Below are 25,443 nucleotides of genomic sequence, written 5' to 3'. Positions count from 1 at the left end.
ACCCGTCACCTCTAGGACCTGTTTGCCCTAGGAGACCCACAGGAACACGAAGCCCCCGACAACAGAGCTCCCAGGCTCACTCAGGTGCTCAAACTCCTCCACCACGTCAAGGTGGCGGCTCCAGGAGGGGCCACCAAAACCCAGCATAATAATTCTCTGTCCCTGTTCCTTCTGGAGCCAGAAGCAGCTTACCTTACAGGCAATGCGGTGGCACAGTGGTTAGTTCTCTGGCCCACAGGCTTGTGTGTGGTGTTTTTCCTGTGTCTGGAAGGGTTTTCTCTGGTTTCCCCATTAACCAAAAACATGTACACTAGCTGTCATCTTCCTGGCTCCACATCTCGGGAGCTGCACTGTCGTCGCACACTGCTCCAGCAACACTGAGCAACACACCCCAGTATTACACTTGTATTATTTTACACTGAGACAAAATGATCAACATCTGAAAAAAAAAATATGTTTTTGAAAGTGTTTTTCCATGGTCAAGCCAAAAGCCCACTGTAACTAACAGCAAAAACACTTAAACGCTCTAATCTATACTGTTTCATGGAAATAAATATCTTACCCCACCCTCCCTCACACTTATGTTCCAGTATTTGCAGTATTTGCAGTACTATCACCACATCTGACTCAAGTATTGGCCATTTTTTGAGAGTCAGTGAGTGAGAACTAATGTTTTTTATTTTTACAATCTCAAGAACAGCCCGGTTTAGAGGGAAAAAGGCTAAAAAAGTTCACACGGCAAAAAGGAAGTCCTGGAAAAAATCATGACAAAATGTTTAGTAGTCGTTTAGTGGAGCTCCTGCCACAGGCTCCATCAGATTTACTGCTGGTTCTGTGCTGCCCTCTGGTGGCCATGAACGGAGGTGGATTTCCCCGTTACTCCGTTGCCATAGCGACAGGTTTTGAGGCCACAGTCGCCGATTTTGGTGGATTTCTGTTTGTGAACCTTGAACCTTGAACCTTGAAACATGAACCCCCGGATTCTGGAGCAGGTTTTGGAGCTGGAGGAGAAACTACACAGGTCAGATTAAAAAAGAAATGATCGTTATTTTGTTATTTATTTTAACAACAAAAAAAAACAAGTAAAAAAACAAAAAAACAAGAAGCTAACAGTCAATAACTGGCGTAGGTTTTGACAACTCTGAATGTTGATGAACTTAAGCATGTTTATACACTCACTTCAGGGCTAGAACAGGACAAATAACGTTAGCTAGAAGGTACTGTATCCCGTTATACTATGTGCCGTGAAGGGGAGAAAACCTCTCATAGGAATCACAATTTAACTTTATTTATTTTTCCCGTTTTCTTGCGAACTCTACAGTTACCACACACAGATAGAGTGATGCTGAAATCGGGCCCATATGGATGTTTTTTTTATTTTCACAGCAAATTGTAGAAGTGAAAAAAATGCTGCTCGTTAGCTAACGTAGCACGAAGCTAACATTAGCGTCGCAAGCTTCCTGGTTAGCATTGTCTGTTTGTTAAATAGCCTATTTATGGGCTGTTGAAGCACTTTGCTCATCTCCATGTCTCTGTATCTCTTTATTTAGTGGAAAATATTCATAATTCAGCATTTTGTTCAAGACAAGTAATAGTGGACAAATGGGACAAAGTTCATTTTTTTTCTTTGAGTGCTTCAAATATGACCATATATGGCATTTGTAAAGATGCTGTCTGTACCATCACAGTTTTCACTCTCTGTGTTATGTTGTTGTTGTTGTTTTGGGGGGGACTACACGGAGCTTAAACATTTTGAGTAGTTTCCTCCCCCTACATGTTCCAGCCATGTCCTAATGTGTAGAATGAGCTCAGACCTGTTCACCACAACTGCCTCTAAAATCCTGCACTGTCACTCAAAAAGGTGTTACTTCGGGTCTGAAGTGCCGTCATGCACGACCTTAAAGGGGGGGTATTATGCAAAATCGACTTTTTCAAGCTTTACATCATGTTATTATGTCACTCCCTCATTAAAAAACATGCTTGTAAGAGAGGTCAGTGCATTTACTTTCCATAAGGGCATCTGACTTGTTTGTGTTTCAGCCTGGAGCACAGGGAGGAGGCGCTGAGCGGAGAGGAGGCGCAGCTGAGGGAGAAGATGGTTCTGCTGCAGAGGGAGCAGCGATCGCACCCACAGCCTCTGCGCCTCGCCCTGGACCAGACCGAGAGGAGCATCGGTGAGATTCTGGAGCTCATCCGGGCGCAGAGCGAGACCGACGAGACGCAGAGGAGGAGCAGGCGGGAGGAGCAGGAGAGGAGAGAGGAGCAGCTGAAGGAGAGGATACGGGACATCAGTGCGAGGATCACACGGACAGGTGAGGGACAGAGGAGGAGCAGTGAGGGGACAGAGGAGGAGCAGTGAGGGGGGAGAGGAGGAGCAGTGAGGGGGGAGAGGAGGAGCAGTGACGGGGGAAGAGGAGGAGCAGTAATGGGGGAGAGGAGGAGCAGTGAGGGGGAGAGGAGAAGCATTGAGGGGGAAGAGGAGAAGCAGTGAGGGGGAAGAGGAGAAGCAGTGAGGGGGAGAGGAGGAGCAGTGAGGGGGGAGAGGAGGAGCAGTGAGGGGGAAGAGGAGGAGAGGAGGAGCAGTGAGGGGGAAGAGGAGGAGCAGTGACCAGATCTGTTGTGTGGTGCAGAGGAGGACTTCTCCCAGCAGAGGGCGCTGGTGCTGGCTCAGATCTCAGACTTGGACCGAGACCTTCTTCAACAGAGCGACAAACAAAAGATCAGACTGGAGCGGACTCAGAAAGAGGAGGAGCAACGAAAGGACACGCAGCTGAGCCAGTAAACACGCAACAACACGCAAACAACACGCAAACAACACGCAAACAACACGCAAACAACACGCAACCACATGCAATACAGGAATGTTTCCCAGGATGGTGTCAGACAGGGGGGTGTTTTTTTGTTTTCCAGGATGGTGTCAGACAGGGGGGTGTTTTTTGTTTTCCAGGATGGTGTCAGACAGGGGGGCGTTTTTTGTTTTCCAGGATGGTGTCAGACAGGAGGGCGTTTTTTGTTTTCCAGGATGGTGTCAGACAAGAGGGTGTTTTTTGTTTTCCAGGATGGTGTCAGACAGGAGGGCGTTTTTTGTTTTCCAGGATGGTGTTAGACAGGGGGGTGTTTTTTTGTTTTCCAGGATGGTGTCAGACAGGAGGGTGTTTTTTGTTTACCAGGATGGTGTCAGACAGGGGGGTGTTTTTTGTTTTCCAGGATGGTGTCAGACAGGAGGGTGTTTTTTGTTTTCCGGGATGGTGTCAGACAGGAGGGTGTTTTTTGTTTTCCAGGATGGTGTCAGACAGGGGGGTGTTTTTTGTTTTCCAGGATGGTGTCAGACAGGGGGGTGTTTTTTTGTTTTCCAGGATGGTGTCAGACAGGAGGGTGTTTTTTGTTTTCCAGGATGGTGTCAGACAGGAGGGTGTTTTTTGTTTTCCAGGATGGTGTCAGACAGGGGGGTGTTTTTTGTTTTCCAGGATGGTGTCAGACAGGAGGGTGTTTTTTGTTTTCCAGGATGGTGTCAGACAGGGGGGTGTTTTTTGTTTTCCAGGATGGTGTCAGACAGGGGGGTGTTTTTTGTTTTCCAGGATGGTGTCAGACAGGAGGGTGTTTTTTGTTTTCCAGGATGGTGTCAGACAGGGGGGTGTTTTTTGTTTTCCAGGATGGTGTCAGACAGGAGGGTGTTTTTTGTTTTCCAGGATGGTGTCAGACAGGGGGGTGTTTTTTGTTTTCCAGGATGGTGTCAGACAGGGGGGTGTTTTTTGTTTTCCAGGATGGTGTCAGACAGGAGGGTGTTTTTTGTTTTCCAGGATGGTGTCAGACAGGAGGGTGACGGTGGAGATGGTGGTGAAGGAGGAGCTGTTGTCTGTTTGGAGAGAAGAGATTGCCCTGAACGACCAGTGCTTCTCTGAGGTAGTGCAGTAGTGATGGTACTATTACTTCGAGCTGGGCCAGATCATACAGTGCACGGTTACACATGTGTAAACTGTAATACCACTGTAGGTATAATGTTCAGGCCACTACAGCTGATTTTTGACTGGAATGAGGGCGGAGACCAAAGTGGTTAAAGCTAGCATCCCTTTCATCCTCACCTTATGTCATTACGAGCTCATCCACCGCCGTCTTCTTCTGTGCGTGTGCGTAACCGCGTGCTCTTGGTTGCCGTGGCAGCGACAGCAGTGAGGAGACACAACGGCAGAGAAACTCACGCCGATACTTTGAAAACCACAGAAATGTCATGTTGGTGCCAAACATGTGTTTTCTTTTTAAGCATTTTGGTTTAACATAATTTGCCCCTCATTTTGTCAGTTAATTATTATGATATTTCTCTTTTCTATTGTGATATAAATCTGTCCTAGTAGCAGTAGCATCAACAGCAGCAGCAGCAGCAGCAGCAGCAGCAGCAGCAGCAGCAGCAGCAGCAGCAGCAGCAGCAGCAGCAGCAGCAGCAGCAGCAGCAGCAGCAGCAGCAGCAGCAGCAGCAGCAGTAGTAGTAGTAGTAGTAGTAGTAGTAGTAGTAGTAGTAGTAGTAGTAGTAGTAGTAGTAGTAGTAGTAGTAGTAGTAGTAGTAGTAGTAGTAGTAGTAGTAGTAATTTGTGTTCACTCTGAGGTGGTGGACGTCCTGGCAGACACGACTGAGCTGTGGGAACAAATAACTCTGATGAAAACCTACAAGGAGGACAATGACCAAGGCCTGGAGCTGAGGAGAGACCGACACAGACAGCTCAGCCAGGACAACCAGCGCCTGTCAGAGGTCAGTGCTCCTGTCAGAGGTCAGTGCTCCTGTCACAGGTCAGTGCTCCTGTCAGAGGTCAGTGCTCCTGTCACAGGTCAGTGCTCCTGTCAGAGGTCAGTGCTCCTGTCACAGGTCAGTGCTCCTGTCACAGGTCAGTGCTCCTGTCACAGGTCAGTGCTCCTGTCAGAGGTCAGTGCTCCTGTCAGAGGTCAGTGCTCCTGTCAGAGGTCAGTGCTCCTGTCACAGGTCAGTGCTCCTGTCACAGGTCAGTGCTCCTGTCAGAGGTCAGTGCTCCTGTCAGAGGTCAGTGCTCCTGTCAGAGGTCAGTGCTCCTGTCACAGGTCAGTGCTCCTGTCACAGGTCAGTGCTCCTGTCAGAGGTCAGTGCTCCTGTCACAGGTCAGTGCTCCTGTCACAGGTCAGTGCTCCTGTCAAGGGTCAGTGCTCCTGTCACAGGTCAGTGCTCCTGTCACAGGTCAGTGCTCCTGTCACAGGTCAGTGCTCCTGTCAAGGGTCAGTGCTCCTGTCAGAGGTCAGTGCTCCTGTCACAGGTCAGTGCTCCTGTCACAGGTCAGTGCTCCTGTCAAGGGTCAGTGCTCCTGTCAGAGGTCAGTGCTCCTGTCACAGGTCAGTGCTCCTGTCACAGGTCAGTGCTCCTGTCAGAGGTCAGTGCTCCTGTCACAGGTCAGTGCTCCTGACAGAGGTCAGTGCTCCTGTCACAGGTCAGTGCTCCTGTCAAGGGTCAGTGCTCCTGTCAGAGGTCAGTGCTCCTGTCAGAGGTCAGTGCTCCTGTCACAGGTCAGTGCTCCTGTCAGAGGTCAGTGCTCCTGTCACAGGTCAGTGCTCCTGTCAGAGGTCAGTGCTCCTGTCAGAGGTCAGTGCTCCTGTCACAGGTCAGTGCTCCTGTCAGAGGTCAGTACTCCTGTCAGAGGTCAGTACTCCTGTCAGAGGTCAGTGCTCCTGTCAAGGGTCAGTACTCCTGTCACAGGTCAGTACTCCTGTCACAGGTCAGTGCTCCTGTCACAGGTCAGTGCTCCTGTCAAGGGTCAGTGCTCCTGTCAGAGGTCAGTGCTCCTGTCAGAGGTCAGTGCTCCTGTCAGAGGTCAGTGCTCCTGTCACAGGTCAGTGCTCCTGTCAGAGGTCAGTGCTCCTGTCACAGGTCAGTGCTCCTGTCACAGGTCAGTGCTCCTGTCACAGGTCAGTGCTCCTGTCACAGGTCAGTGCTCCTGTCAGAGGTCAGTGCTCCTGTCACAGGTCAGTGCTCCTGTCACAGGTCAGTGCTCCTGTCAAGGGTCAGTGCTCCTGTCAGAGGTCAGTGCTCCTGTCACAGGTCAGTGCTCCTGTCACAGGTCAGTGCTCCTGTCAGAGGTCAGTGCTCCTGTCACAGGTCAGTGCTCCTGACAGAGGTCAGTGCTCCTGTCACAGGTCAGTGCTCCTGTCAAGGGTCAGTGCTCCTGTCAGAGGTCAGTGCTCCTGTCAGAGGTCAGTGCTCCTGTCACAGGTCAGTGCTCCTGTCAGAGGTCAGTGCTCCTGTCACAGGTCAGTGCTCCTGTCACAGGTCAGTGTTCCTGTCAGAGGTCAGTGCTCCTGTCAGAGGTCAGTGCTCCTGTCAGAGGTCAGTGCTCCTGTCACAGGTCAGTGCTCCTGTCAGAGGTCAGTGCTCCTGTCAGAGGTCAGTGCTCCTGTCAGAGGTCAGTGCTCCTGTCAGAGGTCAGTGCTCCTGTCAGAGGTCAGTACTCCTGTCAGAGGTCAGTGCTCCTGTCAAGGGTCAGTACTCCTGTCACAGGTCAGTACTCCTGTCACAGGTCAGTGCTCCTGTCACAGGTCAGTGCTCCTGTCAAGGGTCAGTGCTCCTGTCAGAGGTCAGTGCTCCTGTCAGAGGTCAGTGCTCCTGTCAGAGGTCAGTGCTCCTGTCACAGGTCAGTGCTCCTGTCAGAGGTCAGTGCTCCTGTCACAGGTCAGTGCTCCTGTCACAGGTCAGTGCTCCTGTCACAGGTCAGTGCTCCTGTCACAGGTCAGTGCTCCTGTCAAGGGTCAGTGCTCCTGTCACAGGTCAGTGCTCCTGTCAGAGGTCAGTGCTCCTGTCACAGGTCAGTGCTCCTGTCAGAGGTCAGTGCTCCTGTCAGAGGTCAGTGCTCCTGTCACAGGTCAGTGCTCCTGTCAGAGGTCAGTGCTCCTGTCAGAGGTCAGTGCTCCTGTCAAGGGTCAGTGCTCCTGTCACAGGTCAGTGCTCCTGTCAGAGGTCAGTGCTCCTGTCACAGGTCAGTGCTCCTGTCAGAGGTCAGTGCTCCTGTCAGAGGTCAGTGCTCCTGTCACAGGTCAGTGCTCCTGTCACAGGTCAGTGCTCCTGTCACAGGTCAGTGCTCCTGTCACAGGTCAGTGCTCCTGTCACAGGTCAGTGCTCCTGTCAGAGGTCAGTGCTCCTGTCAGAGGTCAGTGCTCCTGTCACAGGTCAGTGCTCCTGTCAGAGGTCAGTGCTCCTGTCATAGTGTTCCCCTGTATGACGCGTTGCCCTCTGTCCGTCTCATTCCAGGTGATGGCGCAGACGTCCAGACAGATGGCCGCTCAGACGCAGAGGTTTTGGTCTCTGAGGGAGGAGGAGGAGTCATCCATGGAAGTCACCAACACCCTCTGGTCAGAACACGCTTCTCTTAACCCTGTTTATCTGAGGTCTGTGTGACGGTGGCGTTCCCAGGTGCGAGTGGCGTGCTCTGCTGGAGAAGGAGCGGCGGCAGCGCTGTCAGCTCCAGGCTCTGCAGCAGGAGCTGAGGAGAGAGCTGAGAGACAAGAGACAGGCTGAATCCCACCTGCAGAGAGCCACGGAGGGCCTGCAGCAGCTCATACAGGTACTGCCTCAGGGTTCTCCACACCCAAACAAACTTAAGTGGGTTTTAAAAAAGAGACATGTTCACAATGATCAACTGAACGGTGAGAGCTCACAATAAACGGGCCACTGCAATGTTCATGTTGTCAATCAAATAGCTGGAGCTTTTCTTTCTTTTTTAACAAGACGGCAAAGACCGAGAAAGCTTTTTGACCTTCAGAAAAATGGTGCTGAAGTTGAAGCTTGTTTTCCTGAAAGTTTTCTTTGCAAACAGTGTAGGAGACGTCTGTGCTGCTGATGCGGGGGCTCACGTGGAAGTGTGTGGACTACAATTTACCATTGACCACACCCATTATTCCATGATTTTTGTCCACTTATTCATCTGGTTTTCTTCATTTTATCATTCATCCAACTGTGCGCACTAAATGCACCAGTATACGGATCCCACTGCGAGTTTTTCCGACATTCAGAGCGAGAAACTATCAGTTGCAGGGTGGATATGACACTATTATCCGTCTGGACTGAGCCTGATGGAAGTTGGTACAGAGGAGTTTTTTCCACATCAGCCTCTTATTCAATGGAACCAACAGTTATTTGAACAGTCTCCTGGTCTTTGTCTGTGACCGTCTCGCCCGCAGGACCCCGGGAGCCCTCCTTCTCTGCTGCAGAAGCTGTCGGAGATGTTCGGGGCGGAGGCGTGTGGAATCTCCCACTCCGAGCTGGCTCTTTACTCGGTCAGACAGTTCCAGGGAGCGAAGGCCTCGGAGGACCGCGTCAGGTACCGCCGCGGGACTGCGATAGAGTGGACCATAGAGAGGGCTGCAAAGACATCCAAAACGTCAAGTCAGACACATGATCCAAAGAGATTAGAAGTGTCTGAGATTCTAACTGCAGTTGTTGAAATGTTGCTTCCCACTAAATTTGGTTCAATCCGGCTCAGAGCGACTTTGAACTGGTTCACGTTAGGTTTGGAATCGATCTGACTGATGTTTGACTGAAGTTCTTCATGTTCAGAGAAAATATTGGCATTTATTGGTGCCTCGCTCCTCTGATTGATTTTCGATTCAGTTAAGGATATCAAGCAAAGTGAACGGTGAATCGAATCGGGCCCTTGTGAAGAGAATCGAATCGATTTGTGGAATCCGAATCGATACCCAGCCCTATTTCTGGAGGGAGTCACCAATATATGCCAACATTTTCTCTGAACATGAAGGGCTTCAGTCAAACATCAGTCAGATCGATTCAGGTTGGCGTTTGAAAGTAAACAACATGGCTGCCCTCTAGAGTCAGACTGAAGCTGTTCATGGCACGTTTTTTGGAAGTAAAGCACTAAGGCTGTATCCGAATGTCCACACTATCCCCTAACCCAGTGGTTCTCAACCTGGGGGTCGAGACCCCCAAGAGGGTCGTGAGACAAATTTGGGGGGTCGCCAGATCATTTAGATAAAATATACATATTTTCATTAACATATAATCTATTGTTTTATTGTAGCATGTGTTGCTATTTTACCAGAGTGTCATTATTTGTTCATAGTTTGATGAATTTTATTTCAGCCATTAGTTTTTTTATCTTTGTTTTATAAGAAATATAGAATAGAATAGAATAGAATAGAATAGAATAGAATAGAATAGAACTTTATTGTCTGTTCCAGAGAGCAGAAATGTGTCTTTCAGCACGGCTCATTGAAAATCCAATATGTCGGTTAATGTTCATATTTCTCACGGTGTGACCCTGGCGGGGGGTCACGAACCCCTTTACCTGTTATAATGGGGGTCGCGGCTCCAAAAGGTTGAGAACCACTGCCCTAACCCCTCATTCACTACATAGGCCCGCACTATATAGTCGACTATATAGTCATTGATTCTGTCGGCGATTCGGACACAAGCCACTACTTTCTCCGCGCTGCGTGACGTCACGCGCGCTGCGGCTGCAGATATGTTTTTTGTTTTTTTTTCAGCGGAATTTATTTATTGTTACAAACGTTTATTTTATGAAACAGAACAATTGTTTTGGCACTTTTACAGACGTTACTATCATCACCAAAAAGAAAGAAAGAAAAAAAAAAGTCACCCCAGCGTGAGCTCAGAGACGCCGAAAGTAGGTCACAGGCCGGTGTCCGAAGCGCCAGCAGATTGAGTGACTACATCTGCTAAAAGTTCGCGAAACTCCGGGAATAAAGTATTTCTACGATAAAGACCAACCAGACTCATAAGACAGTGGAATATTTATGGATAAATACGAGACAGATACACTTTATTTCACATGGATTTTACATGAATGGCTTGGATTATTCGAGAGGAAGCTGTCGGTCATTTAACAGATCCAGCTAAAGGTAAGCAGCTAACATTAGCATGAAGCTATCGGTCATTTAACAGCGCAAGCTAAAGGTAAGCAGCTAACGTTAGCATCTTTTCACCGTAACCGTTTATATTTTGGTCGTTTATTCATGACAAACACAAACACACGACTGAAACAGCTGATTTACTTCAGTCGTGTTGTTTAGTTCAAAGACCTGCCTCTGTCAGGCTCTTCTCCCACTCTCGCAATGCATTGTGGTCTATATTGGCCCGTTTAGTGACCATCGATGCTCACTACTTTTCGAGATGCATTGTGGGAAATTTCGAGTGGACTACTTTTTTCTCTCTGGACATTCGGACACCCCTACAAAATGGCGTGAGCACTATATAGTCACTATATAGGGAATAGTGCGGACATTCGGATACAGCCAAAGTCTTTGTTTGGAAGGAAACATGCGCCAAAGCCGTTTTGAAAGGGGAGCTATTTTACTAGTTTTTAGCCACGCTGTAACTTTGCTCCCCGGGGCTTGCGGGATGAACTAGCACACGGTACAAAAAGTTTCAATCTCATTTAATTCCAAAGTTATTGTCGATTTAAATAAAAAATAGTTTGTGCTCAAAACACAACCTTATTGTGTCAATCGATTCAAACCCTGCGTTAGTGGGGACCGTTCAATTCCTCATTTCTGAACTATGTATTAGGTCACTTTGTGTGTGCAGCAAGACTCAAACAAGTGTGAACGTCCCAACTTCTTGCCGTTCACACTTGTCACACGTATTTCCGTGTTTCATTGAGTCCATTAAAGACAGAAAATGCGACTGCAGCTCCGGCTGGGACGCGCGTGTGGACGGCGGGACTTGACTTTGGTAAATAACGTAAATAAAGCTTGTTTGTGTCACAGGGAGGAGGCGGAGCGCAGCCTGGAGCCTCTGACGGACCCGCTGTTCCTCCTCACGTGTCTGAGACGCAGCGACACCTCCGCCTGGCCCCGCCCCTCCTGGGATCGGCCCGCCTCCGCACCCTCCTCCACCACCTCTTCCACGCCCTTCTCTGCCCCCTCCTCCATGGCCTTTTCCGCCCCCTCCTCCGCCCCTTTCTCCACTCGCAGGTGAGTCCTCTTATCGAAAGCTGTGTAATATTTCATTGGCCGTTTCTCAATGTGAGACATCGTCGGGGAACAAGACTTTGGGCGCCCAAAGTCTTGTTCCCCGGATGAGAACTTACTGTGTTCCTAAGCAACCTGTTGATTCAGCTTTGATCCATTATCACATCACTCATTTCCTCACAATGATCAGCTGATGCAGCCTCGTAATTCTTCTTGTGATGTCATCGAGTTCACACTCCTCTAGGCTGTTTGGCCTGGGTACCTGGCCTGGCCTTGGTCTGATGTGTGTGTGGTCAGGCGTCCGCATCACCAAGTGCTGTTTCCTATTCACCTTTTTCTGCCCCGCCCACTTTCGCCTGTTTTTGTTTTGTCTCAGCACTTCCGTTGACACTTCCGGTCGAGCGCGAAGCCCGTTCATTTAAACGGAGAAAGGGAAAAGGGAAAATGTTCGTCGCTAAAATCTGATGATTAGTCGATTGATTTGTGTAAAATGGCCAATGTTCATTTGCACCAACAAGTCAACGAATAGGAGAACAAACAACCCAGGACTTACATTTCAAGACATACCGGCAGGTGCCCACCCTTACAGGAGAGTAGATGAGACTAGGCCCTGTCCACACGAAGTCAAGCTGAGGACCAAACGCAAAGATATTTTATCAATCCAGTGTATCGTCCATACGAGCCCGGTGTTTTGGGGGTCTGTAAACGAACATTTTCCAAACTAGGTCCCAGAGTGGAAAGATCTCAAAACGCTGTTTACGTGGCGCCGTTGTTACGTCGTCTCCGCAACTTTTACTAAAACTATGACATCACAGCTCCAGAGTCTGTGATCCATAATCTACTGACCCTATAATGAGTTTGACTCATGGATCTATGATGGTTTGACTCCGCTCCTCTTTGCTCCACTGCAGTCCACAAGCCACAGGTGACAAGTAGAAAAACACGAGTCAGTCTGTGTTTTTGGACTGAAAGTAAAAGTCACTGACAGGTTTTTACGTCTGAAGAATAAACTCTCCTCCTCGTCTCTTCTGTAGATCCTAAATCCTTGAATCAGTTTCATTTTCACTGTTTACATTCCACAAAAGTTTACTGCACATGCGCCTCTACATCTTGTTCTATCATCTGTGTTAGCGTCACAGCGCCTCACACAGGCCTGGAAGATGAACTGCGCCGTTTTCACAGACCTGAGTCGACCCATGTGGACGCACATTTACTGAGCTGCTTCAGGCTTATAAAGAAAGTTTCTGAAAACATAAGCGTTTTGTCTTCGTGTGGATATAGCCTTATGGTTGTGTGAGTCAAACGATAGAAAAATGTTCTGAAGCTGAGATCAAGAATGCCCCCGCCATGTTAAGGATCTGCTGAATCACAGGAAAACACATGTTTTTTGCTCTGACGCCGAACACACAGTCTGAGCAGGGAAACTCTGTCTGTCGCCAACACACTATTAACATGCAAAAAAGGGTTTGTTATTTATTAGCCAATAAAAACATCTGGGGATTTCAGGCATTAGGTTTAATCATCTTAACCACTTTTCATTTATTTTCGAGTCCTATTTTAGTCGGTAAAAATCCCCCCGGGAAGAAACATAATTATGTTCCTTTTAATTTTGTGATATCACTTCCATTACCCCTTAAAGTGTGTCCTGCTAACACTTCTTTTTGGAGAAAAGGCGGGACCAAAGCCTTGGACTGGAAGGACGTGAGTTCAGAGGCACTGGAAATGGGCTAGGCTTTGGGAAAAGTAAAGTATGAAGTTTGCACATTTGGAATTGGGAAACAGCCAATATTAAAGTCAGAAGTGATCAGTGACAACATACATTTACTCCAGTATTGTTTTTTGAAGATCTGTACTTAACTTGAGTAGTATTTGTGTCGAGAACTTCTTACTTTTCCTCCACTACATTTCTATATGTGTTTTGTTCATGCCTTATATTGCTCACTGTATGAACAGTAGGTGGCGCTGTGCAGATGTACTCTCAAAGCCACTGACTCACAACAAGGAAGAAGGTTTGTCTCTGTTGTGTTACCGCACAGATAGTTATTTTCCCAAACACTTATTTCAACGGATTTGGACTTTCGACTTTGAATACTTCCGTCGCCCTGCATCTGCAACTTTTACTTTTATCGGAGGAAAGCTTGACCAGTGGTATCTGGGCGAGACACTGCAGGTAAATAGGGAAAAAATGTATATTCACAGATATCAATTTGAAACTTTTGCTGTAGATCACTGGCATGAATGTGAGAAAAAATACATTGCAAGTTTTCTGTCATTTTATCTTTTCATATAAGAACAAGGTGTTTTATGCCTAAAAATGCCCCAAATGTCCCATCTTTTCGGCGTCGAAATCTGAATAATGGATAGAGCTACATTCAAATTTATGGCGGATGATGTTGTTCTGATGGCTTCAACGAACCAGGACCTTCAGCACGCACTGGGGCGGTTTGCAGCCGAGTGTGTAGCGGCCGGGATGAGGATCAGCACCTCCAAATCCGAGGCCATGGTTCTCCACCGGAAAAAGGTGGCTTCCCCTCTTCAGGTCGGTGGGGAGTCCTTGCCTCAAGTGGAGGGGTTCAAGTATCTCGGGTCTTGTTCACGAGTGAGGGACGGATGGAGCGTGAGATCGATAGACGGATCGGTGCGGCGTCAGCAGTGATGCGGTCGCTGTATCGGTCTGTCGTGGTGAAGAGGGAGCTGAGTCGGGGCAAAGCTCTCGATTTACCGATCGATCTACGTTCCCGCCCTCACCTATGGTCATGAGATTTGGGTAATGACCGAAAGGACAAGATCGCGAATACAAGCGGCCGAAATGAGTTTCCTTCGCAGGGTGGCTGGGCGCACCCTTCGAGATCGGGTGAGGAGCTCAGTTACCCGGGAGGAGCTCGGAGTAGAGTCGCTGCTCCTTCACGTCGAAAGGAGCAGCTGAGGTGGCTCGGGCATCTGTTTCGGATGCCTCCTGGTCGCCTCCCGCGGGAGGTTTTCCAGGCATGTCCAAGTGGGACAAGGCCTCGTGGAAGACCCAGCACACGGTGGTGGGACTATGTCTCCGAGCTGGCCTGGTGTCGCCTCGGGGTCCCCCCAGAACAGCTGGAGGAGGTGTGTGTGGATCGGGAAGTTTGGGCATCTCTGCTGAGACTGCTGCCCCCGCGACCCGGCCCCGGATAAAGCGGAAGAAAATGGATGGATGGATGGATGGTTTCATTATATTGATGAATGACTTACCAAGACGTTTTCAGAGGGGATTTTGGATGTCTTGTTTAGTTTTCAAATAATCTGTTAATTAGTGGAACATTTTGCAAAAAACGTAATTTTCGTCTTATTTTTTGACATTCAAAACTCAATAAATGGGGCTTAAGGGATTAAATAATAAAAAATCCTTCAGAAAAAATCTACCAAATATTGTTCAGTCCAAGGCTGGAAAATGTGAAGTCTTTAGGTCCGACTGACGTGGACATAGTGTCGCCACAATGACAGAAAAATGTGTTTTGAGAAAAAGGCCCTTGAAATTGCATTCTCCCATACAAGTCTATGGGGGAACATTGAATCAGCGCAATATTTAAACATGTTGTTGTGAGGATTAGGCATATTTTCTGTTTCCGGGTGAAAGCTTGTATGTTCAGAGGCCAATTTGGCCCAAAACCTGAAAACTGAAAAAATTGAGTTTTGCCTGCATTGTCTTCCCTTGAAAAAAAAACCAAGTAGTTTGTCCAGTGATGGTTGACATACCTGTTTGTCTGCAGAAGTGCCCCTCGGTTTAAGCCGCTCGCCTCTTGTGCCCCGGGATTCTCTGTCTGCGCTCCGGCCGATCCTGAACTCACCTCCGACTGAGCTGTGAGGACAAGGCTACAGAATGAATAAATAAAAACAAAGTTTGATGCAAATGGTTTGTCCATTCCCTGGCTCTTCTTTTAATCGCTTAAAGGAATAGTTCACTGTTTCTCCATACTGAGATATGCTCTTACCTCAGCTTAGACGAGTTGATACGTACCTGTCTGGTCTTTGGAGCTATAGGAATACATTGGGAGAGGCCAAATGCTAACAACATCTTTGGTCTTTTTGCGTGACAGCAGCAACTGGTCTAAGCTCAGGTAAGAACATATCTCAGTGTGGAAAAACAGTGAACTATTCCTTTAACCCCCCCTGAACTGAGCCGTTTTCTCCAGTTTGGTTTTACCCACAGAGCGTCAAAACAGGGACGTAAACGAGGATGAAAACGCAACAATCAACAAATGAGCGACAAAAACACAATAAACAAGCGACAAAAACATGAAAAAAGGGATGAAAAAGCAAAAAAAGTTGTGAAAACAGGTTTTGAAAGAGCAGGAATAAGACCAAAGAGGGGAAAAAGGGACAAAAACGCGACAAAAATGTGAAGAAAACACGACAAAATAGCATCAAAAAGCAAAGGAAAAAAAGCGATGGAGAAAGCAACAATAGAGCAACAAAAAAACGTCGCCGGAAAAGCGTCACTAACACGACGAAAGCGAGAGTAGAGAGAAGTGAGTTGTGTTTGAGTTCCACGTCCCGTGAGTGACGCTGCTCGTGAACAACACCTGACGCAAATGAACGAATCTGATTGCACATGATTGTTTTGATTTTCCTGACTGACTGATTCCACAATCACTCTGGTCTCACCGGGCTTGTATTTTGCACCAAGACACAATCTGCTGCAAGTGGTTAAAGGAATAGGCCACCGTTTTTACATACTGAGATATGTTCTTACCTTAGCTTTGACGAGTTCTTAAGGACCTGTCTGGTCTTCACCCGTGCCTTCAGTCACGTAAACACAGCGCAGACGGCGTTAGTATTTAGCCGTAATAATACCAGGAGTAATTTGGCATCCGCACAGTAGATTACTGCGCGGATTTCGAACTACTCCTGGTATTATTACGCCTTACAATATAGTCCCCCTTTTATCCGCTTAGAAAATCCACATCGTTTAATTTTGTGTAATAGGTAGCGTTCACGATTTAGAATGTGATGATGTCATAATGTCAGATGGAGGGCAGGGCCAATGCAACTCTATGGGAGAAATGCAGTTTTTGGAAGAAATCTCCAAAACGAAAATTGACAAATGTTTTTCCCCATCAGTGTTTGATCGTGATTGGATTCACAAACCTGTGATATTATTTTTTTGTCTGAAAGTCCTTTCTATTGGACAAGATCACAGTCATGTTTTTGCATATTGTCACCACTTTTTGACATTTTTTAGAGATAATAATTGGACATTAGCTCATATGAGCTGACAGAGGAGATAATGAACTTTGTGACAGTTTTTGTTTCATGTGGATTCCTCCAGTAATGACTGAGATATGAGCCAAAAAACAAAGACATAAAAATATGCATTTTGTCAGTTACCACCGTTACCATAGTTACCGTCAGTTGACCTCCACCTCAATGTTAAACTATAGGCTCTTTAGAATGTTGTGATGTCACGTGAACGCCACCTATTGTACTTTGTAGTGTTACACTTCACGTAACCATATTTAAATAGGGAAAACGTGGAAGAGCTTGGTAGCTTCTATCTTGACCAGTTTTGGAGCTATAGAGGAGAGAGGGAGAGGCTAAATGCTAACGCCGCCTGCGCTGTGTTTACGTGACTGAAGGCACGGGTAAGGACCAGACAGGTCCTAAAGAACTCGTCAAAGCTAAGGTAAGAACATATCTCAGTATGTAAAAACGGTGGCCTGTTCCTTTAAGAATGGATCGCCTTATGGAGGCTGATGTCCGGATGCCAGATTGACTGCTTTTTCAGTGACAATAGCATAACCCATGGACCACCTTACCACACTGAAGTATGACGATTAGGCCGAGGTGCTGTGTTAAAGCGCTTTTTTGATCTGCGTGAGGAAATTGGACAGTTGATGATGAAAAAATGTAAACCTGTGATGGAATTACAGTGTGAACGCTGGCTACAGGACCTTGCATTTACGGTTGATACTGCGGAGCACTTGAGTAATCAGAACAAAATGTTGCAAGGGTGCCAAAAACAGAAAGGTTACACAGTATTATGATAACATTTGTGCATTCAAATGAAAGCTGGGAGACATTTTCCGAGTCAGAGATATGTATGTGAAGCCAACCGTACTGCTGGCGTAAGTCCGTACAAAGACAAGACGGCGGGATTGCTGAGGGAGTTTGAGAGACGATTTCAGGTCTTTAGTGAACTCCAGACAGAATATGCTTTTGCCGTTTTTCGCACACCCCCCTCCTGCAGCCGCCACCTTAACGTGGTGGGGGGGTTTGAGCACCTGAAGGATCCTAGGAGCTCTGTTGTCGCGGGCTTCGTGCCCCTGGTAGGGTCTCCCATGGCAAACAGGTCCGAGGTGACGGGTCAGACAAAGAGCGGTTCAGAAGCCCCTTATGAGTGACCAACAGGCCCGGTCAGAACCGTGAGGCCGTCCTTCTGTGGACCCACCACCTGCAGGAGGAGCCATAAGGGGCTGGTGCAATGTGATTTGGGCAGCTCCAACAGCGGCCCCCACGACATGGAAACGGAAAAGTGGAAGAAAATGGATGGATGGATGTTTTTCGCACCCCATTCACAGTCAAAACCTAATAATAGATTTACAGTGTGATGTAACATTGAAGGACACGTTTGCTTCTGTGGGCTTGGACACATTTTATCAGTGTCTTTTTACCAGGGTGCCCTAAATTAACAGCACTAGCTGCAAAAATACTGTGCATGTTCGGGACTAGAAGACAAAGAAGGTGTGTCTGGACATAAAAGGTAAACAAGTGACTGATAGGCGGCTAAGGACATGACAAGGTTACGTCACTCACTGTGCCACTATGGTGTTCAATTAACATTAACATTAGCCAAAACTTATCATGGATTAAGGAGTCGAGGATTTTGGTTCCACGTTCTTGTCAATTAATATTCAGTTCCTATTTTGTGAATTGGATTACAGCTGTCGTCACGTCCGCTAATTGCTAATTGCAGGGAGTACCGAGGCCACGCTAAAGGTTTACAATAAACATCACAATCAGTATGACAGAAACACTCACCGAATGAAGACAGAGACATGTTGAGTTTGGAGCAACAGCAGAAAGTGGCTTTTATTAAAAAGCTTATAAAATCATTACACGGCTACAGAACTTTATCTAGCAAAAAGAAAAATAGATCCTGGACTAACTCAAAACCGTCTATATTCCATGGATCCTAATCCAAAATTATGCTGGTGGTGGCGCTGTGGCCGCACTATGGGGCGACTCGTTACATTCTCCCTCCACCCAAAGTCCCACATCAGCATTTCAGCTAAAACGCTAACGTTAGCTTACTGCTATAGAGTAGTGACGGTCACGCAGGTGAGTCAAGAGGTTCTAAGTATTGCTGCCTTTAGAGACACGTTCCACAAACAGGAAAGTTTTGTTTTGGTTGTAGCTGCAGAGTGCACCTACGCGGCAACTTCAGCGGCAGCTCATCAGGCTCACTTTGCCTAAACCGCGGGCGCGGTAATCCACCGCGGTGAAATATTTTTTTAAAAACAAGACTGTAATTATTACCGTTAACATTTTTACCGGGGTTTACCGCTACACCGGTAACCGTGACATGCCTGGTCTTAGGTCGCATTCACAACCCCCTCTTGATCCGAAACCGGGCCCGTTTGCGCAGATAGCCCGGTTCATTTGAGGTGTTGTGAACGTGCAAATGGGCTCTGTTCCGGGACAAAAGAAACGAACCCTGGCCATTACTTAGGTCGCATTCACACCTGGGACTCAGTTCGACTGGGGACCAAAGTTGCAACATTGTTTCAGCTCAAACTGGCGGGGTTTGCGTTCACAACTCTTTTTTGTCAATCGAACCAACGTTCTAAATGCAGAGCTCCCCTGCAGCCTGTGGGGGCGCTGTATCAAAACCTTCTACAGGAAAAACAGTGAACAAGAAACACGCTTCTCTGATTGGTCGATAAAACTCCACTTCCTGTTCCGTCTTGTTTACAAAATGGAGCGGGATCAGACTGTGGCTGTGCTGGTTTTTCTTTCCGCACTTTATAATATAACAGTGACTCTAACTGCGCTGAGAACGCACCGCTCTGTTTACGGACGAAATGGGAGATAAATGAGTCGACAATGATCATGAGATGAGATGATGCCAGACGAGGCAAAACCGGGACTAAACCAGGTGAGTTATTTCCTTTCCTTTACTTTTACGCTGTTTAACCTGAAGCTAGCTAGCTAGCTCAACCAGCTCAACTGTTTATGGAAACAGCTGCGGTGGAGTCGCTCACACCTGGGCGCCCCCAACTCAAACTTTTATGTTTGACTTTACTAATCCAGACAAATATGTTTAAATGCAGGATCATTTTATGTACGCCTGAAAATGATGAATAGCCTTAACCGTTTTCAATCGAAATGTAAAGCTCATATGTTATTAACAGTAGCTAACCTAGCTGCTCACTCTCCTCTACTTCACATTTATTAAACGCCAATGGCGTGCAGCCTAGTCCAATGCTGGGTTTAAATCATTTCAATTTCAAGTTTCATTAACTACATTCATCAATAATGTTGTAGATTTTGGCACTTGATATATAATTACCATAAAATATATAGTGTAATAACTCCAAATAGCAGGATATACAAATGTACACAATAAATATTGCCTAAATAATGGCATAGAGCACATTGAACCAAATCCTTGCCAATTAAGAATGCAATTACGCATTAATTACTACATGCTGCTTTTGCATGCTCATCACCACCAGCAGGTGATAGCCATCAATGGAGAGGCAGGCTAGGGCCCATATAAGGACATGTCCAAGGGGGCTGAATTGTACAGCTACAGAGCCAACATAGACCCAACAATGTGCAAGGGCATCTCTGAGTATATTGTGACTAAGACAGTTCCAAAGGCACATCACCCAAAAGCAAATACAAAGTGAAGCGACGAGCAGAGAACCTTCGAGACAAAGGTAGGTCTAAAGCAAGACAAAAAAGAAGCAGGTTATGGTCTACAAATTCAGGGATTTCATCTACACACTTCAACCTGTCGATTACTGGCTTTGTAAAAGATGCAATGTAGTCATGTAATCATGACTTTACATGGCTTACATTGTGTATTGATAGACTGCTTTGGATGATTATTTTTTATTTTTTTTAATTATTTCAAGGCAAAAAGAACAATAATCAAGAATTAGATATATCTAAACTTCTAGGGGGATAAAGCGTCTAGACCTCAGTGTGATCAATTTCCTTGTTTATAGGAAATAGGCTTACAATGTCCTATATTAATCTATTACAGTAAAAAAGAAATGCCTCTGGTGTTTAGAGTAATTTGAATTTGCCCACTGTCGTTGTCCAGGGAGTTAGTTCTCTTAACAATACAACCATTATTTTACCAACCATTAGTTTAAAATTAAGTTATGTTCACTTAGATGGAGAACTAAACTACTGGTGCAGAACGCGCAAAGAAAAGAGCCATTTTGCCAAAGTGGTAAAATCCACGGACAAAATACATCTTCCGTACGTTCCATGCATCAGCCACTGGGGGTCATTGCGAGTGGGAGAAAACACACATCGCAATTATCACCCGATTTTACTGGCCAGGAATGCAAAATGACATTAGGAAATGGGTGAGTATAGTCACTTTCCGATTTCAAAACATCTCTTAAATGCCCAATGAACAAATGAGATCCAAAGCACTCCAACTGTTAAGCTTAAAACTCTAAAGAAGTGCCTCGGACCTTGTTTGCTCTTCATGCTTGTTGACCACTGATCCTCGAAGAGCACCTGCTGCATCTCTTTTATTTTTATAAATGAAATCTCACAGGTAAATCAGTGTCCACAGTGCCAAAAAAAGAGGGCGAGATCTTTAATAAAATAAAAAAAGGAATACTGCCCAATTGAGGTAGGCCACAACATTCAAACTGACACGGCTTACTTTATGTTGCTTTAATGAGTAAGCACTCACATGGTGTCATCTCACAGGTATCGGAACCCCTGGAATTTGTCGGTATGGATTTGATGGGTAAGCTAACAAAAACAGCTGATAGCCTCCAGTACATTTGTGTAATTGTAAATTACTTTACCAAAGGGACTGAGGCCTACCCATTAAAGAGCAAAAATGCAGTCGAGGTCACAAATTGTATTTTGAGTTTCTTTTACAAATTTGGTGCACCAAAAAGACTGCTGACACAGGGTCGTGAATTTTGCAACAGAGTAAGTATTTTTTATCAATTAAACTTAAACTTATTCAGAGTTTAGGTAGCCTAGAAGTCTGATAATTCATTGACTTGAGTAACTAACTGTGATTTTGTGTAAGATCTACAAGCAAATTTGCAAGGAATGAAATACCGGACAAAGTCTGTGCAGCCCGCACCACCCCCAAACCAACGGGCGGGTGGAAAAACTAAACGGCACAATACAAAGGTAGGCCAGACTTTACATTAAATAAATGTTTGACCATTAAAATGGCATAATGCAATTTAACTGAAACAAACTTGTGGAGGACTGTCCACAACGCTGGTACCAACAACTCCAGCCAATAATGTTCGCCCTGCGGACCAAAGAACAACCCTCAGTTAAATACACGCCATACTATCTTAGGCCGTGAAGCCCGGTACTCATCCAACATCCCCACATTTCTTGAGGTGAGGTGCACTATACAGTGCCTCTCGAAAGTATTCATACACCTTGAACTTTTGCACATTTTGTCATGTTGACAACCCTAAACAAAGATTTTGTTTTCTTTTTTTTTTACCGAACGTTCACACACAAGTAACAGACAACTGTGAAGTGAAAGCAAAATGATACATGATTCTGTTATTTTTTTTTAAATACAAAAGTGAAAAGTGGGGCTTGCATAAGTATTCATACAGCATGTTCTGAGTGCATTAAATTGCCTTTATAACATTCCTAATGACTCCAGAATGTTCACTCCTTGGCCTAACGGTTAAATAGAGGCACCTGTGTGTAATCTACTCTCAGTATAATTACAGCTGTTCTTTCAGGCCCTCAGAGCTGTGGTCGGAGTGTGTTGGTCACTAAACAACAAAATGAAGGTCAAGGAGCACCAGAGAGGTCAGGGATAAAGCTGTGGAGAAGTTTAAAGCAGCGTTAAGTTATACAAAGATTTCCCAAGATTTAAACATCTCACAGAGCACTGTTTAATCCATCAAAAGAAAGTTCAATCCTGTTCAAAAGTGTTGTATTTTCATGGATATAAGAATATAATGTAATATGATATAGACAATTTACACCACTTGCGGCATCTCATGATTGTATTCTTCATTTCCAGATAACGGAGTCAAAAATCACAGAACTCATCCAAAATGACTCAATTTCAGAGGGACTCAAAAACCAAAAAGAGGTTTATGAAGAAGTAAAAAAAAATATGAAAGTCGCTCAAAACAAAGTCCGAAAAAGGAAAGAAAGTCATCGCCAGGAGGACAATTTTGAGGTTGGCCAAGGGGGGCTCATAAAAAACATGCGCACTATTCAAATGAAGGGGGGAAATTGGGTCAGACATACTGAGACCATTTAAAATAACACAACTGTAAGGAAAATGTGCAATCCTCCAAGATGGCAACGCAACCAAACTGATAAATATAGACCACCTCACCAACTATTTTGAGCCAGAGGAGTGGATTCCAACGAAGCTGAACAAACTGGATCGCACTCCCCTGGCTTCCCCCCCATTCCCCCTCACAGTCCCCAACCTTGAGGCGGCACGGCACAGTCCCAGTACCTCAAGTACCGAGCACGATCAAACCCCAAGTACCCCTCACAGCCCTCTACATTTCCTCCCTCTGGTCCTACAGCCTCCTTGGGTCACCCTCCCCCCTCCCCAGGTCATCCAGCCGCCCCTATCATTGCTGGTCATCCAGCCACCCTTGCCTGTCATCTGGCCGCCTCCACCATCGCCGGTTATCCAGTGGGCCCCACCATCGCGGGTCACCCGGCCGCCCTTGCCACTCATCCGGCCACTATCGCAGATCACCCAGCCGCCCCCATCATCACCGGTCATCCAGCCTCCTCACAAACGCCACAAGACAATGCAAGATGTGCGTAGTCTGAACTTACGGAACATGTTCAAATTCATGTATCATGTAGGGCTATTGCTAACTTGACACCAATTCAGTGATAAGATTGATATCCTCAGTGATAAGGAACATTTGGTCGGGCAAAACCCGTGGGATGCTGCGTTCTAAAGTGGGCCCTTACAAAATATATAGGGAGGATCTAATGCGCCTGGCCCCAGACAAGGAACTGGAAAGCGAGGAAGGCTCATAATAGACAGTTGGTCATTTGGAGTGAGATAGCCAAATTATGGTGCATAAATATAATTAAAAAATCATAAATATCCAACGCATTGCAATTTAAAAAATGTTAATGTAATTTTTAAGGTGATGAACGTTTTTTGTGCATTACACATCGATTCCTTTGCCATGACTTGTGTCCCTCCTGCCTAGGGGTGGACCATCTGCAGGATGCTCTCGCTGGCACTACATGCCCTAACTGCACGATAATGCCACGTTCGGTGAAGGTCGCTCACCTGGCTGCATCTGAGGAGCTCCCGGGTTGGCGCACTCCGCCGTCTGGGCTACCTGATGGACAGCTGCCTACACACAAACCAGTTAGGTGGACAACCTTACATCGGAGATGGTACAAATGAAGGCTCTGCTTCAAAACCTTCGGTCCACCGCGGGACGCGAGTTGGTGGTTCCGCGGGAGCACCTCTCACATCATGATGTGATGTCCATGGCTGCGTCTGATACCCTGTTTCAGGAGGATCACGATGGACGGAGCTCTCGTGCCTCGGAGTCTGGGTCTCATGTTTCTCAGGACTCAGGGCATGGGGGACGTGTCTGTGTTGGTAGATATTAAGACTGCCCTCACGTGCTTAGGGTTGGACTTGCCTCAGTCACAACAGGCCCAGTCCAGCGTTTTCTTTCAGCACAAGTCGGCCCGAACGCCTTTTGCTGTTCCTCTTTCAGATGAATATGTGCAGGAGCTACACTCTGGACGGACACTCAGGTGTTTTCGAGTCGCACAACACGAATGGGTCCTTGCCACGCTGTCCTGGGGTTACCGCATTCAGTTCCACCGCCGGCCTCCCGTTCGTGGCCAGGTCGACCTTACCATGATCCACGAACCGGACACTGTCTGCCGAAATTTGCACCTTACTGGCCAAGGGTGTTATTGTGCCCGTCGACCCCCTGCTGGACCCAGGGGGCTTTTACGCAGGGTTTTTTCTCGTTGCAAAGAAAACGGGCGACTTGCGCCCCATTCTGCACCTTCGAGGTTTGAACATGTTTTTAAAGGTAAATCCAATATAAATGCTGCGCGTCCCACAGGTCCTCCAGGCAATTTTGCCAGGGGACTGGTTCACATCGATAGATTTGAGGGACGCTTATTTTCATGTCCCAATGGGGCCTCAATTGGCGGTTCCGCCGTTTTGTGTTCCAGGGGAGACACTATCAGTTTCGAGTCCTGCCCTTCGGACTTTCCCTGTCTCCCCGAGTGCTCTCCAGATGAATTGCTCCTGCCCTGTCCCCCCTGCAGGCTCGGGGGTTAACAATCTTGCCCAATCTGGACGATTGGCTGATATGCTGCCCCATCTCGGGAGGACGTCATTCGGGACCACACAGCGTCTCTAGGCTTACGGGTCAACATAAGAGCAACCTGATCCCTACACAAGTAACCACTTTTCTCGGGATGGTTTTGAATTCTCGAACCATGACCGCGTGCCCCTCACCTCGACAGGTGCGGGACATTTTGGACATGCTTCCGCAGTTTCGGTATGGGAGGGCCCGGCCCTATGTCCTACGCCTTCTGGGGAAGTTGGCGGCGTCGACGGTAGTTCCTATGGGTCTACTGTCTCTTCGGCCGTTTCAGATGTGGCTGAACGGTCTACACCTGAACCCCGAGCGACACGACCACAGGCGCAGACGCCTGCAAGTGTCTTCGCAATGCCCTGCGTCTCTCTTGGTCGTCCACACGGACGCGTCACTCCGGGGTTGGGGAGCAACCTGGCAAGGGCAGATGGTACTAGGGAGATACACTATTCCTGAATCAAATCCAGCGGGAACTGGCCTTACATTTTGATATAAAGTGAGTAAAAATATATATTATTGCATTTTTGTTAAGTCCCTCCTCCCTCGCCGATGGCCTAAGCCAATAAAATGCGAGTAAGACGATGATTGACACTTCATGTGCGCTGCAGGCTCGCGCCCGAGAACGGAGCATGCGCAGAGAGTGTTTCTCATACCTGTGCATACTGGCATTACATCAAATTGTTAGGGTTTGTGTTGTGTTTGTTTTTTCTCTGCAGTGCTGGTGGGGGAGGGGGCGTGGCTGGGACCTGCAGCAACGAGGCACACCTGGTCCATGATGAGGAGCCTGGATTCAAAAGCTCTGCTTAGTCATGTTTGGTACACGAGCTGTTTTTTGATTTATTAGCCTCTTTGATATTTACCTGTTACCTCGTGTGCCTCTGCTCCGTCCTGGTTTCATCTGCTCCCAGCCAGACTCTTCATTTTTTGTAAAGAA

General features: G+C 46.9%; 1 protein-coding gene across 1 annotated transcript; it reads left to right on the top strand.

Moving 5' to 3' along the window:
* The first annotated feature begins 911 nt into the window (after positions 1–911).
* Positions 912–14,794, top strand: LOC306971837 (uncharacterized protein). The gene is made up of 10 exons (XM_079568254.1): positions 912–1,021; positions 2,041–2,312; positions 2,631–2,778; positions 3,801–3,903; positions 4,601–4,744; positions 7,259–7,359; positions 7,421–7,571; positions 8,188–8,327; positions 10,750–10,956; positions 14,694–14,794. The coding sequence occupies exons 1-10, from the start codon at positions 969–971 to the stop codon at positions 14,779–14,781; spliced, it is 1,407 nt and encodes a 468-aa protein (XP_079424380.1). The 5' UTR covers positions 912–968; the 3' UTR covers positions 14,782–14,794.
* Positions 14,795–25,443: the final 10,649 nt, after the last annotated feature.

The sequence above is a fragment of the Gobius niger genome (assembly GCF_951799975.1).
Source record: "Gobius niger genome assembly, chromosome: 1".
Taxonomy (NCBI): Eukaryota; Metazoa; Chordata; class Actinopteri; order Gobiiformes; family Gobiidae; genus Gobius; species Gobius niger.
The sequence above is the reverse complement of the archived record's forward strand: the minus strand, read 5'-3'. Positions and strand labels throughout refer to the sequence as shown.

Excerpts from the sequence above, each read along its gene's own strand:
- LOC306971837 (XM_079568254.1), top strand. The coding sequence starts at position 969 with ATGAACCCCCGGATTCTGGAGCAGGTTTTGGAGCTGGAGGAGAAACTA. Across the intron at positions 7,572-8,187 it reads GCCTGCAGCAGCTCATACAG|GACCCCGGGAGCCCTCCTTC; the intron begins GTACTGCCTCAG and ends TCTCGCCCGCAG. Across the intron at positions 8,328-10,749 it reads GCCTCGGAGGACCGCGTCAG|GGAGGAGGCGGAGCGCAGCC; the intron begins GTACCGCCGCGG and ends TTTGTGTCACAG.